This window comes from Octopus bimaculoides, chromosome 2, assembly GCF_001194135.2.
Source record: "Octopus bimaculoides isolate UCB-OBI-ISO-001 chromosome 2, ASM119413v2, whole genome shotgun sequence".
In the NCBI taxonomy this organism is placed as follows: Eukaryota; Metazoa; Mollusca; class Cephalopoda; order Octopoda; family Octopodidae; genus Octopus; species Octopus bimaculoides.
In genome coordinates, this window is record NC_068982.1 from 169,212,032 (window position 1) to 169,227,280 (window position 15,249).

Genomic DNA, 15,249 nt, shown 5'->3' on the forward strand with positions numbered 1-15,249 from the left:
TTCAATCATCAATGTAGAAGGCTGAAACTAGCACAGATGTCAAAAAAATAATGAAGGTGAGGAAACTCTTAGTCATAGGTCTAATTTTAATATTTCAGAATATTAATATAATAAAGCTATTTCCCCTTTAACATGAAAACACAGAGATTCAGAACAAATTATTCATGTTAAAATATAGTCAAAATTCTATTGAATATGATTATGAGAAGGTTTCTCTATACAATATTTGCAAAACTGCTACATAAAAACCTGGAAGGAATTGCTTTCTAATTATGATGTAATAATTTAATAAAGTTTTTGGCTTCCATTTAATTAAGAATTTAAAGAAAAGAAACATGAAAATAAATTTCTGTAGGCTGTTTAAAACTGCACACATGAGAATAGCACTTGCCTTTAGGATGTATTGCAATGTCAAAAAAAGACTGTTTAAAAAGTGACATCCCAAAAAGAAACTAACCTTGATCACATTACTTTGGTTTCAATTAAGAGGCCATTTCTAATTCAGGCTCTATTATGGATAACTGAAAAACATTAGTTTTTCAGTTGTTCATAATCAAAATTATTTACACAAAATGCACATCTTATTTCAGATGAAGTATTCTTGGTCTTATTGCTTCTTATCTTCATATCAGAAACTAGTCTATTCCAACCATTAATACATTTTCCCTCACCAGTAAAAATATTGGCAAAGCAACACCTGTTAAGATATTAGAATATGAAATTGCTTTGGAATTTCTTTGAAGATAATTGAAGGAAATTTAAAAGCCACATCAACTTCTTGTCATTCCAGGACTTTACTCACAGCATCCAATGTTCCACTACTCAAAATTAGTTCCATTCTTATAGTACTTCATATTTTAAGCAATTATAGTTTCCTCCAGAGCAGTAGTGAAATTCTGCCTGGTAACAAAATCTCTAAAAATCTATAGAAGGATGAGAGCAATTTAATTCTTAAGAACAAAACAGTAATTTTATATAGATTGCATACTTTATTTTTCTCTCTATAACTGAACCCACTTCCCAGATTATGTACTAGTAATTCACTCAGGGTATTAAAAAAAAAAGCACCAACCTAGTAGCACAATAACAAAATACTTCAATCATATTTATTGATAGCAAGAATAGAAGATTAGAAACAGTAAAACCAGGAATATTTTAGCTGAGCTAAGATGGAAATTTCAGTATGAATGTTAAGTAAATTTTTCTTTTTGGTTGTCCATATTTAAAATTATTCCCCACCTCCATCACCACTAAAAACAGTTGGATATTCTATATTCTAGTATGTTGTGTTAAGAGAAGGTGCTCTGTTGTTATATTCTCAGTATCTGGAGTTAAAGACATTTTTAGTGACCCCCCACAACCTTAATAGGTATTAGAGAGCAAAGGAAGTTTTTCGTTTCTTTGAAATTACTTTCTCCCCACTTCTTTCTATACCTGTGTCCTCCCGTACTAAAGATTACACATTTATTCCTGTGAATCCAAGTTTAGAAGAAAATATACATAGCCTTGAAGCATTTCATAAGTGAAATGATTCACCAAACGGCACTGTCAAGTAGTCAACTCAAGAATAAACTAGAATACTGAAGAAATATTAAATATTTTTTCTAATATGCAAAAAGAGTGCACAATATGTATGCACTTTGCCTATCAGCAACCAAAAATAACACTGTCTAGATCTAAAATATAAAAGTCTTTTACAAAGTTTTCTCAAAAAAATAGAGTAATATATTTATTCTAGCTAAGAGTATATCAATTGAAGTAAATTTCAACTTTAGAATGTTATATTGTGAGGACTTGTTTTTTTATAAACAGAATGTCAAACATTTTATTATCTATGAATTCAAGAGAGGAATAATGAATTTTATAGCCAAATTCAAGTTCTGTCAACTTTAATCAACGAAACATTTACATATGTGGGGTAAAAAAAACTGTCACAAGGGAATTAACTCATGGTTTTGCATATTATTTCCCTTTAGAAAAGGACTTGCAAATTTTGAGTTAACATCTTGTGAGTGTTAAAGTGTTCTTCAGTCAGGCAGAATGTTTGCCACTTCAGTAGAATAAATGAATATACTTTCTAAATATACTACTTGCACTCAATTACAGCATCTATCTACCCAATTTAGAATTTCTTCTTTCTACAGTAAGTTAACATTTTCAAACTTGCTTGTTCACTTGAACCACAAGGAACATTTCAATAGACAGAATCAGTTTTTTGCAGTTTGAAATGCAAGGTTGATGGCGTTTCCCTCAGGGTGTTTTGGTGCTATATAAGGTCCAGAGTTTCAATGCTTTATTTTAAACCAGCAATATTATTTAGTTTGATGATTACAATAATTTATAAGTGTAGATATTTTCCATTTAAAGATAGCATATGTCATAGAAAAATATTTTGACATTCCTCAGAGATTAATAAATACTCAAAGAATCATTAAATCTTGGTAGAAAAAAAAAAAAAAGGACTGCTCAAAGAAGATATCTGAACCAACTTTATACAAACCGCTTTATAAAGAAACTGTATTTTATTAGTAGCAGTTGTTTAACCCAAACTTGACGCTTATTGAGCAAGCTTAGTATCAAAGGCAATCCAGCCTGGCCTAGCCTGACTTTTGTGCAAAGGCAGTAGGGTGTACTTCCAAAGATACTTGGCTTCTATATCTAGCACCTCTACCTAAAATGGAAAGGCTCCATCATGAGCTTGTGTATTCTATTTCTGCAAATAGTAACATACAATGCATTATCTTTAAGTAATTGGATAAATTCACAAGTTTACTACCAAAATATAGAAATCTTGTTTGCTTATAAATTGATTCTTTGACAATTAACTGATAGGTTTATTGCTCTCAGAAACCACCAGCTTTATCATTCATAGGTCTACAAACTTAAATGCCATCACAATAACTTTGTTAATAAGCAGAAAAATTCCGAGGATATAACACGTGCAAAGATATGGTGAAATTTAACTGAAGACTCATACTATGCTTGCTAATTATATACTGCAATGTTAGTTATCAGTTCAATTTTAATAACTAATTTTTAAATAAATAAACACTTAGTCTCCTTTGAAGTTATATAGCCTCGGAATTTTTGGGCCTTATCTTAGGATTACATTGATGCAAATTTAAGGATACTTTTATCCTTTCTTATAGGAAATGGTTGTTGTTGTTGGCACTCCGTCGCTTACGACGTCGAGGGTTCCAGTTGATCCGATCAACGGAACAGCCTGCTCGTGAAATTAACGTGCAAGTGGCTGAGCACTCCACAGACACGTGTACCCATAACGTAGTCCTCGGGGATATTCAGCGTGACAAGGCTGACCCTTTGAAATACAGGCACAACAGAAACAGGAAGTAAGAGTGAGAGAAAGTTGTGGTGGAAGAGTACAGCAGGGTTCGCCACCATCCCCTGCCGGAGCCTCGTGGAGCTTTTAGGTGTTTTTCGTTCAATAAACACTCACAACGCCCGGTCTGGGAATCGAAACCACGATCCTATGACCGCGAGTCCGTTGCCCTAACCACTGGGCCATTGTGCCTCCACTAGGAAATGGTAAGTAGCTAAAATTGCAAGAAATACATAATTATTCTAGTATTGCTTGAAATGGCCTGAAATATCCCAGGAGATATTGTAGGAGTTTGATATATATTCATATATTGATATTAATATCTAATTTGTTGACTAATGCATCCAGCTTGTCACCAACATGTTCATGTAACAAGGGAAAATTATTTGACAGATCAAAGTTTATGAGGGTTCAAATATTGTACAAATGCTATAGGAGATTGATAACAAAATAAAATTAAAATATTCGATATAGCTATTTATGAAGATTTAGAAGTTCTTAGACAGACTGACGGCTTGAGAGAGATAAAGACCATATGACAACATATTGAAAATCTAACAGATAAAGCTTTGCGTTTCTGATCATGGTACGTAACTCTTGCCGGACTTATTTTACAACTGAGAAATAAATGAATAGAAAGGAGTCTCAAATCAATTTACTCCAAAACTTGTGGACGAAAAAATCAAAACAAAACAAAAAAACTGATCTACACTATGTGAAATTAAAATGAAGAACATGTATATATTAATTAGTGAAGTAAAAATTTTTGCAGCAAAATAACTTCAAAAATATCTTTATCCCTTATCATAAAAAGAAATGTCCACCTACTTTCAGATCAAATCTGTCAAATGAAAGAGACAAAGACTTCTGAGAAATAAAACTAATAGTTAATTTCATGTAAATGTGGAAAATACCACAAATACTCAAATCTATATTTCATTGAAAAAAGAATAAAGAACCATAATACTCGTAGAAAAGCTTGCAAAGACGAAACAAAAGAAACAAATATAATTTTTCAAACAGAAAATTCTTCTTGAAAGAGATCTGCCCAAAACGTTAGACTTTCCTTCTTCACAAAAAGTTCATTTTTTCCACTTGGCAAACTTTTAGTATTTACAGTTTGGTGGCACACACCAGCACTACTTTACTTAGACTGATTCTATTCTTTTGCGAAAAGCACTGGAGATAGTGCCATGTAAAAAGCACTGGTGCTGGTGTCACATAAAAATCACCCAGTACACTCTGCAAAGTGGCTGGTGTTAGGAAGGGCATTCAGCTGTAGAAACCAAACCAAAACAGACTATGGAAGCTGGGGAAGCCCCTGTCAAACCTCCAAACCCATGACAGCATCGAAAACAGACATATGATGATGATGATGATGATGATGCATATAAAACTATACTGACATGACTATTGATCTGCTTGACATATTAATGGTGGAGTTATTTTACTTCCAAAATATTCTCTTCAAATAAACCTCATTAAGTAGTGGAAAGTTTTAATTCATTTCTCTATAAAAGTTTTCACTCCTTATTTCTAAGTTCTGAGTGGGGAAAAATCATATCAGAACATTGCAGGTTCTGGAGAATTTACCACAATACCAAAAAATTACAAACAGAAACTGATATTATGCAAGTGGCTTAAGGTATTTTCTCAGGAAAAGTGAAATTTCTTGTTTGTTTTACTTTTAAAGCTAGTAATCAAATTTATCACAAATTAGGACCCATTTCTTCTAATCTTACTATACTAGATAAAAATAAATTAATAGAACTTCCAGTGAAACCATGAATACCTTTTAGGCATAAGTATGGCTGTATGGTAAGAAGCTTGCTTCCCAACCACATGGTTTCAGGTTCAAGTCTCATTGCATGACACCTTGGGAAAGTGTCTTCTACTATAGCTCCAGGCTGACCAAAGTCTTGTGAATGAATTTGGTAGACAGGAATTGAAAAGAGCCTGTCATATATGCGTGTTATTTCTTTACTACCCACAAGGGGCTACACGCAGAGGGGACAAACAAGGACAGACAAACGGATTAAATCGATTATATCGACCCCAGTGCGTAACTGGTACTTATTTAATCGACCCCGAAAGGATGAAAGGCAAAGTTGACCTCGGCGGAATTTGAACTCAGAACGTAGCGGGCAGACGAAATACCGCTAAGCATTTCGCCTGGTGTGCTAACGGTTCTGCCAGCTCGCCGCCATATATATGTGTGTGTGTGTGTGTGTGTGTGTGTGTGTGTGTGTGTGTGTGTGTGTGTGTGTGTGTGTGTGTGTGTGTGTGTGTGTGTGTGTGTGTGTGTGTGTGTGTGTGTGTGTGTGTGTGTGTGTGTGTGTGTGTGTGTGTATACACACACACACACACACACATGTATGCGTGCATGTTTGTCTGCCACTACTGCTTGACAATTAGTGTTGGTTTGTTTATGTCTCTGTAATTCATTACTTTGACAAATGAGACCAGTGGATTAAATACTAGGATTAAAAACAGGTGATGGAATCGATTTGTTCCACTAAACTTTTTAAGGCAATACCTTAGCATGACAGCAGACCAATGAGTGAAATAAGTTGAAGGTAAATGAAAAAGAGAGGAGAGAGAGAGAGAGAGAGAGAGAGAGAAAGAGAGAGAAAGAGAGAGAGAGGGAGAAAGAAAGAGAGAGAGAGAGAGGAAGAGAGAAAGAGAGTGAGAGTGTGTGTGTATGTGTGTGTGATTAGGTGGATAAGTTTGCTTTATTTGACGGGAAAAAAAAATATCCTAAAAGTGAATATTTTGTTTCCTTTATCTGGGACTAGATTCAGCACAATGCAACAAGTACAGTGACATCAACAGACAAAAAAGGAAAGAAAAAAAATCAAAAATTGAATTTTTAATTTTAAGAAGTTGTAGAAAAAAAAATCTCTCTACTTCTGGCCTGATAAACCACTGCCAGAGAATAAGCCTATTAAAAACAGTATAGATAAGAAAGCAATTTTTACAAATTCCAGAGAATATTGCAGCTTTAAGCTGGTCTCAGGAACCAAGATCCTAATTGAAACTAACTGAATCAGATTTCTTTAAAAATAAATTTTACATAAAAAGTTACAACTAAAAAAAATCAAAAATTTAACAAGAACTAAAGAAAAGAAATAACTGAAAATGTAAGATAAATGTAACCTTCAGCTTAGATGAAGTTATCTAATTTCTAATGTAAGTAAAACTTAAGTACATAAGCAGCTCATCATTTTAGGGATATGTAGGAAAAAATATGTCTTGGAAAAAAGAAAGAAAGAAAGAAAAAAGAGTGATCTGAGAGAGATCTGTATGCATTTTCTAGTGGATCAAGTAACCATATAGAGACACCTTAATGGTTGTGAACATTAACAATTTTACTGAAAACTCTTGACATCCCATTTTACTTACCCTGTTCATTTAAGAAATTATGTTTTGGTACACTTACCTGAAAAACTGTAGCCATTATGATGATGAACTGTAATTAACTAAATTCCATCAAGCTACTACTTTTGTATAAGTATTTTAGGATAATTATATAACTCTGTAAAATAACATTTTCATATCCCAAGTTCCTTAAAGTTAGTTAGTCCCACGTCTACTTCAAAAGGTAAGCATGCATACATGATTATGGAAGCAATAATATAGAGAGATTGCTGTCAGTTTGTATCTCAAACATTATTAAAATTAATCTGAAGAGTTTGCCCAGTGAATAATATTATTATAAATAAAAAAAATGAAAATAATCAATAAGAAGAGTTGAGGTTCACAGCCTACTGATGATTGATTGGTAGTTTTAGTCATTGAAAAACTCTACAGGAAAATCTGAAACACTGAGCTAAAAAATACTTCTACTATCCATAAGTCAATATTAGCATTATTTTTTTTTTATTTGGCTTTTTCTAAACACACCCATTTTAATATGTCTAGCAAGCAACACTGGACAAGATGTTACCAATGAGAAGAACCTTACTCAGTCAACAATCTTTTAATATTGCTTTAAACAAAGATATTTGAGGGGGTGGTTATTGAACTACAACGTAAGTACATCATTCTTAATTCTTTTCAACTTTATGAGGGTTACAATGGCACAGAAATATCATAGAATAAGGTTGGATTAGAGAATTAATGAATGTGTCTTCGTCTGTAATTAAGGGAAGTAAGTAATAAGGGATTCTCAAGATGAGCTTTCCTACTGAGGATCTTACTAAAAAGTGAAATAAATTAGAAGATTACTAAGTTGTTTCTAATATCAGTTTCAAACTTTGACACAAGGCCAGCAATTTAAGGGAATGGGCTAAGTCAATTACATCGACTCCAGTGCTCTACTGGTACTTATTTTACTGACCCTGAAAGGATGAAAGGCAAAGTCGAGCTTGGTGGAATTTTAACTCAGAATATAAAGACAGACGAAATGCAGCTAAGCATCTTGCCTTGTGTGCTAATGATTCTGCCAGCTTACTGCCTTAAACTATTTCTAATATTAATAAAGATATAAGGCGGTGAGCTGGCAGAAACGTTAGCACGTTGGGTGAAATGCTTAGTGGTATTTCGTCTGTCTTTACGTTTTGAGTTCAAATTCCGCCGAGGTCAACTTTGTCTTTCATCCTTTCGGGGTCAATAAATTAAGTACCAGTTGCATACTGGGGTCAATCTAATTGACTGGCGCCACTCGCCAAAAATTTCGGGCCTTGTACATAGAATAGAAAAGAATATTAATAAAGATAGACTACTGATTTCTTTTTAATAGTCCCAAATCAAACATTTTGTCTTGGAGTACAAGGATGAAATGATATAGAGTAATTACATTTAATCTGATGCTATGTCAGCCAGTGCACTAACCTTATAGCTCAAAATATCTAAAGGGGCTTGCAAATTTGTCTTTTTTTTAACTTAAAAAAAAAAAAAAAAAAAGGGCAGGAGTGGTTGTGTGGTAAGTAGCTTGCTTACCAACCACATAGTTCCGGATTCATTCCCACTGTGTGGCACCTTGGGTAAGTGTCTTCTACTATAGCCTCGGGCCGACCAAAGCCTTGTGAGTGGATTTGGTAGACGGAAACTGAAAGAAGCCTGTCGTATATATGTATATGTATATGTGTGTATATGTTTGTCCCCCCAACATCGCTTGACAACCAATGGTGGTGTGTTTAGGTCCCCGTAACTTAGCGGTTCGGCAAAAGAGACCGATAGAATAAATAGTAGGCATCGAAATAATAAGTCCTGGGGTCGATTTGCTCGACTAAAGGCGGTGCTCCAGCATGGCCGCAGTCAAATGACTGAAACAAGTAAAAGAGTAAGGATTAAAGAGAGGGAAGGATATTGTCTTTAACCTAGGAAGGTAAATAGTGGAGTGAATGTGTAAATTTAGTGCAATAAAAAAACACCTTAAAATTGCAAGGGACCGATTCACTCAGCGTGAGTGAAAAGGGTTTTACACAGGTTCTTTTAAAACAACAGGATCTTCCAACTATTATTCAGTCAGCCCTAAATCAGACAGAAATAAATGAAGTTATATTTTCACAAGGGTCAACATGTATAGGTTCATTGGTCCACAGTGAAGTTAACTCACTCTACCTTCAGTCACTAATACAAGGCAAATCTTTCCAAATTTCTGCAGCTATCGTTGTTACTGAGTGGCTGTTTAACTTCAAGCAAGATCTGAATGAACAAAGGCATTCCCAGTCATGACCATTCTGTCTACAATTTCTCATATAGAAATTGACCAGAGGTGTTAATGTAAGTGGTACAGTTCCTTCAAGGTATTGGTCAGTCAAAGGACCAAACCAGTTACTGTTACTTTCATTTCATTTACTTAATGTCCCTTGTGTTTGCCTTCTCTGCTGCTGTCCAATTTTTAATGATCTTCAAACTTTGTTAACAGTCCAAAAGTATTATATATATCAGTTGAGAGAGACAACAATATTTTGCTATGTTTCACCCTATTGGTACTGAATAATTAAAAGTATACTGTTATTTCCCTGACTACCAAACAGAAGCTGGAGTTTTCACTAAAACTCATAAATTCTACTGTAGTCTCACCTGCCCTAAAGATTAGAGTTGACACAACATAGGAACATCTACATATCAGAAATGGCAGGTGAATCTCTCAAATTATAAACTACCATCATAAACAAGAAAAAGACACATTTGATAATGCAGCCCTGTACATACTCTGGAAAGATAAGCCAGTCTTAGCTAGAATGTCTTTGATCACAGAGAATTTAAAAATAAACATAAATAGCATATAGTAGTAGTAATAATAATAACCTGGAAATCCTGTTTCTTTGTTGATAGATTATGCCTTTTAGATCTCCTCTTTTTTTTCTTGGGTGGTTTGACCATTGTGACATTTCCAGTAACAGGGTCAACAACCTTAACTGGAGCTGCAGGTTCCTCATCACCTTCATCCTCGTCCTCATCATCATCATCATCAGCTGTTACAACAACGCCAGACGCACCTCCAGTAACACCACCTGTTTGAAAAAAAAAATTATTATTACAATAAAATTTTTTTTTTAAATGAAGGGGGTACTTTTCTCATCATTAAATTTGAACATCAAAACCAACAACTTCCTTAAATAGGATACATCAAACTATCATCCTTTCCACATTTTCATGCTCACATGGATTGGAGGAGTCTGCAAGACAATATCTTCTGAGAAAGGGCTGTTGACTATCCCCAAACATTTTCATTAGTCTGCCTTCATCATGAGATTCTTCTACTGGCAATAGGCACTTTTTATTGGGTTGGTGCATAATTATTGTGGCTTTTTTTCCAACAAATTTTATTCAACAAAAACAATAATATTTAACAAAAACATCTTTAAATGACAGTCTAACTGTCTGCCAAGCAAATGGGAAGCAGTAATTGAAGTAGATGGTGAATATGCTCTGGAATAATCATTTAAAGATGTTTTTGTTACATGTTGTTATTGTTTTTGTTGAATAAAATTTGCTGAAAAAAAAAAAGCTGCAATAATTATGCACCAACCCAATATTATGCAGCATGAATGATATAGAAATATATGTCTATAGCATTACAATTGCTTCTCCTGAACATATTGCTAAATAACTTTAATACTCAGCTACTTTCCTAGTTCAGTTGCCTGCAGCTTTGCTCTTCATGTAATTTACTTCGTATAGCATTATTCTAAGACCACTATGTCCCCAACTCAATCCAGTAAGCTAACTGCAATTCAACATTCACATGCGATTAGGAACAGTATCAATATCTTTATTAACTCCAAACACTAATCAATTCAAAGGTACAGCAACTACTATATTTTGTCCAAGTCCAACTTGCTCACTGTATGCTTTGTAAAAATTGATAGGATTGTTGAGAGAATATGATATGCCCACACTGTCCTCTACATGAGAGTGTACAGATCTGGAACAAGAGATTTTTGAGGTCAAATCTAATTGTTTGATTACCTGTCTGTCACAGGTGTGTGCTTGATCAAAGATTACCTGAGAATATAATACAACAATTAACATATACATCCAATCGACCATTTATAAGTTTGAAAGTAAAGTATGTTAGCATCATCATCATTGTTGATTTAAAATCTATTTTTCCATGCTTGCATGGGTCATACAGAATTTGTTGAGTCAGATTCTCTATAGCTGGATGTCCTTGATGTCGACGATCTTTATTTCCAGACAAGGTAATATTTCCCCATGATTGAACATGCTTTCAGGGTATAGTTAAAATGTTCAACACCACTTGTATGACAGTGACACTCATTCACATCTATCACAATTAGTGAAGACAAGGACGGACGGACACACACACACACACACACACACACACACACACACACACACACACACACACACACAGAGGCTTTTTTCATTTTCCTGTTCACCAAATGCACTCACAAGGCTTTGGTTGACCTGGGGTAACAGTGGAAAGACACTTGCCTAAGGCACTGCATGGTGGGACTGAACCCAAAATCTTGTGCTTGAGGAGCAACCTTTTTACATTGGATACTTAACAGATTTTGAGCTGATGGTAGCAAAGTCTTAATGATAATTTGTTTAATTTTTCTACATTGAATACAAATAGCTTTTCAAATCTTTATCATGAAAATTCAATAGATAATCATCAATGCTTACCTCCCGGAGTAGCACTAGGTGGTGCTATATATTCCAACTTCAATCTCACAGTACCCTGATTAAAAAAGAATAGAGTTTAGAGTAGTTTCAATTATTCTGAAGATCAAAAGCCCATTCAAATACAAATCCATGATAAGATGACATAATAAGACAACTATATGATAAGCTATGTAAACATAGATATTTAAAATAATTTTTCTAATATTTTAACTTTATGAGACTGTGTTTATTTTCCGCATTGGTTCATATTCTATGCTTTCAAAATATGCTCAAAGCTTACAAAAAGCTCTTGGACCAAAATGCTTATTTTCCATTCTTTTTCTACTCTAGCATGAGATAGATAGGATGTAATACACCATATTTGATCCTGTATCATATCTAAGAAGAGACCTGTTCAAGTTTGGTCAAAAGTTTCAGCAGATTTTCTCAATGATTTTATGTATATATTACAGCACTGACCAAACTATCAGATGTTGGTATACATTACTGGCCACAATGTGATTCCTTGGATTGTTGTAACTTTTGAATGATGTCTCCCTGCTGGCCTGGCTGTCAGGCCCCAAATTTCCCCTAAATGGAATGGTAGTCCATTGCAAGGTTATCCATTTAAGGCTGAGTGGAATGTTGCAATGTGAAACAAAGTGTTTTGCTCAAGAACACAATGCACCATTTGTTCAGGAATTGAAACTACAACCTTGAGTGCAACATCATAACCACTAGGCCACATGCCTTTACAGACATATATATTACTAATGTAGTTAAGTGAAGCTGCCATAATGCTTGTATTTCTTGATTACCTCTGCCTTAGCGAAGATGGAGGTATTGTTTTCAGTCGTGTTTGTTTGTTTGTCTGTGGACGAGATATCTCAAAAGCCACTGGATAGATTTGGGAAGAACTTTCAGGGATGTTGGTCTCATGACTGGCACAAACTGATTATATTTTGGGATCAATCCGGTACCGGACCAGGATTCTGGATTATTTTTCCTGTTTTTTTTTTTTTACTTAATCTTTAAGAGCAGTCAGGTTCATTTTTAGTATTCTTGTTTGTGAGAGCAGTTGAGTTTATTTCAGATATTGTCATTTTAAAAATCATCTCTGGCTAATCGTTGAAAGGATGTTGGTGTTGCCTTGGCAGAGGTTTGTGCTCTCTGAGTGCTCTTGTTTATAATTAGTTTCCAGTAAGTATAGCTATGAAAGTCTTCAAATAAACATAAAATAACTCATGCTTTTTACCATCCACAAATGTTTACAAAAGAATTTTGAGGATTTTATTTGGTTAATATATAAATCATATTTTGAAATATTCAAATTAGATTTTAAGTTACTTAGTAACATTTGGAAAAATTGAAGTGATAAGGACAGGATAGGAACAAATGGCAGGACTTATATTCATTTGATACGATGTACATATATGTACGATGAATATATGTACAGGGTGCGGTGAAGATATTGTAGTCTAAATTATGCAGAAATGAAAATAACACTGACACCTCATTTTAACAGATATATTTACAAAAATTACATAAAAATAGCTTGAAATGCTAAAGAGTAAATTTATTCAATAAAATCACCATTGGCTTCAACCACGGCCTTTAGATGACTTCAGAATCTCCTGTAACTCTTCTAGACAGTCTCCTTGTTTAAGTTGGTGAATGCTGCCATAATCCTTGCCGTCACTTCATCTTTGGTGTTACTAGGAGTTTTGTTGGTTTCTCGCCCCACACATAATAATCAAGGGGGTTGCAGTCTGGGGAATTAGGTAGCCAGATGTTAGAGTTGATGTTGCAGAAATTGTCTGACATCCATGACTGGGTTCTCCTGCTTGTGTGGCATGGTGCAGAGTCCTGTCGCCAAACATAGGATCCTCCAGTAGTTGCCCTTTTCACCCAGAGCAGCACTACCTCCTCTAGGCACTTGATGTAGGCCTCTGTATTGAGTCTGAGGCCGTGTGGGAAGATGAATGGAGGCATAACTTCGCCAGACTGTTGGTAGCTGGGATGGGGTTGGAGGGCAGAGGGCAGTAGAAGGAGTTGTCTTGAAGTTGGCAGAGAGCTTCCGCCTTGTAGAGGTCTGCATGCCACACCACCACAGCTCCACTCTTGTCAGCCAGTTTTATGATGATGTCCGTGTGGCGTCAGAGACATCGAAGGGCCGAGAGTTTGGCTGGGGAGATGTTTAGATGTCAGGGACACTTGGAAAAGTCAAACCAGTCCTCAGCACGCTGGCAGACACCCGCAAAAAGATCGACTGCTTGGAACTGGCCAGGAGCTGGCGTCCACTGGGATGGTCAGTGGCCCAGGTCAGTGAAGCTGATGGGGTGTTGCGGAAAAGCACACACAACCTAATGCAGCGCACAAAGCTGGGAATATCGGCACAAGTCCAAAATTCGTTGCTGGATGGAGTGAGGGGGATGAAGCGCAGACCCCTACTGAGGAGGGAGCGCTCCACCTCAGAGAGGGGAAGATCTGGAGGAATGGTAACAACAGACTAAAGTGGAGAGGGAGGTGGATGGGACAGAAGTAGGAGGGAGTGGGGTGGGTGTAGGCTGGGAGGGATGGGATGAGGGGTATATGTCTTGGTGATTAAGGTGTTGTACTCATCATAAGATTGTGGTTTCTGTTCTGGGACTGAGCAAAACGCTTCATTTCACATTACTCTAGTCCACCCAGCTAGCAAACATGAGTAATATGGTGATGTTGCAACAGGCCTGGCAAGCCAGCAATAGAAGGTGTACCTGCCTAAAAAGACAAACAGAAAGGAACTTTTGGACTGACGGGCCATAAGCCTACTCTAGTGTTGGGTATTACTCTTTGATTTCCTCTACATTTTTACATCAGATAAAGCTTTCATCTCTGCATTAGCTGACTTTTGTTGTCATAGTACCTATACTCTTGTACTCTTGGTTACACTTGTTATCAGTAGTATGACTTTTAGCCTAAATGATGTAACTCAAACTTTCAGCTAAACACAAATATGTAAACATGACCTTTCTATAATATATCTGATGCTTCCATCATGTAGTAATCTCTTCTGTATTTGTCAAATAACCTTTTGTCATTTATGTATAGGTTGTTTATACAGAAATTCAAAGGATAATTTCAAAACTTAGTATTACCAAATAAATTAGTGTCAATTCACAACTTAACAGCCTGTATATTGTTTTTTATTTTATGTTTTGGTTTATTTTGGTGGTTGGGGCCAGATTTTAATGTCAGCTATTCATAAATTAGTTACTGTATTTGATGGCATCATTTAAGACATACTTTTTGTAACTAATGACTAGAGAAAGATCATCCCAGTTTTATTAAGTAGGCCTCCCATTAGCTTTAATGTATTAAAAACTTTTCCTGAATATGTACTGCTGAAATTTGGGTGCATTTAAAATGCTTCTGCATCTTTTATGTGAATAAATACACTAAGTATGAAGCAAAATTTTTATATTCTTCTGTTTGAAGTACGTTCAGTTTTGGCCATTGATGTTTGCTGCCCATATTTTACAGTTATATTTTGTTTGCAAAATACTGCTGAATTATATAAAATCTTAGTTTGAATTCAAAAGTTGGCTTTTGGGTTTTTTTTATTTAGTCATGACTATCTTCCAGGTTTTATATGACCAAAGATCTCCCGTTGTAGCACCTCTTTGAACTTCCTCCACTCATTCTAGCAATGAAACTTTTACAACCATCTCTGACTAATTAGGTCACCTATGAGAATTGACAATGTCTTCACATGACTTTAACTTGATTCTTCATTTTGCAATTAAATGTGCCAATCATAAGATCTTTTAACCTTGTCTTTTGGA

The 15,249-nt window shown here is 35.3% G+C and overlaps 1 protein-coding gene across 8 annotated transcripts in view; it reads right to left on the bottom strand.

The window, feature by feature from the left end:
• LOC106876851 (myoferlin) overlaps positions 1-15,249 on the bottom strand; it is a 204,650-nt gene that overhangs the window by 123,745 nt on the left and 65,656 nt on the right. For 7 of the 8 annotated variants that reach the window (XM_052965716.1, XM_052965717.1, XM_052965718.1 and 4 more), the window contains exons 5-6: positions 11,447-11,501; positions 9,599-9,804 (exon numbers count right to left, since the gene is read on the bottom strand). In XM_052965716.1, the coding sequence (XP_052821676.1) occupies positions 9,599-9,804; positions 11,447-11,501 (261 nt within the window). Of the gene's footprint in view, positions 1-6,779; positions 6,964-9,598; positions 9,805-11,446; positions 11,502-15,249 lie in introns of those variants that run through there. The other variant, XM_052965723.1, reaches the window with a different exon arrangement.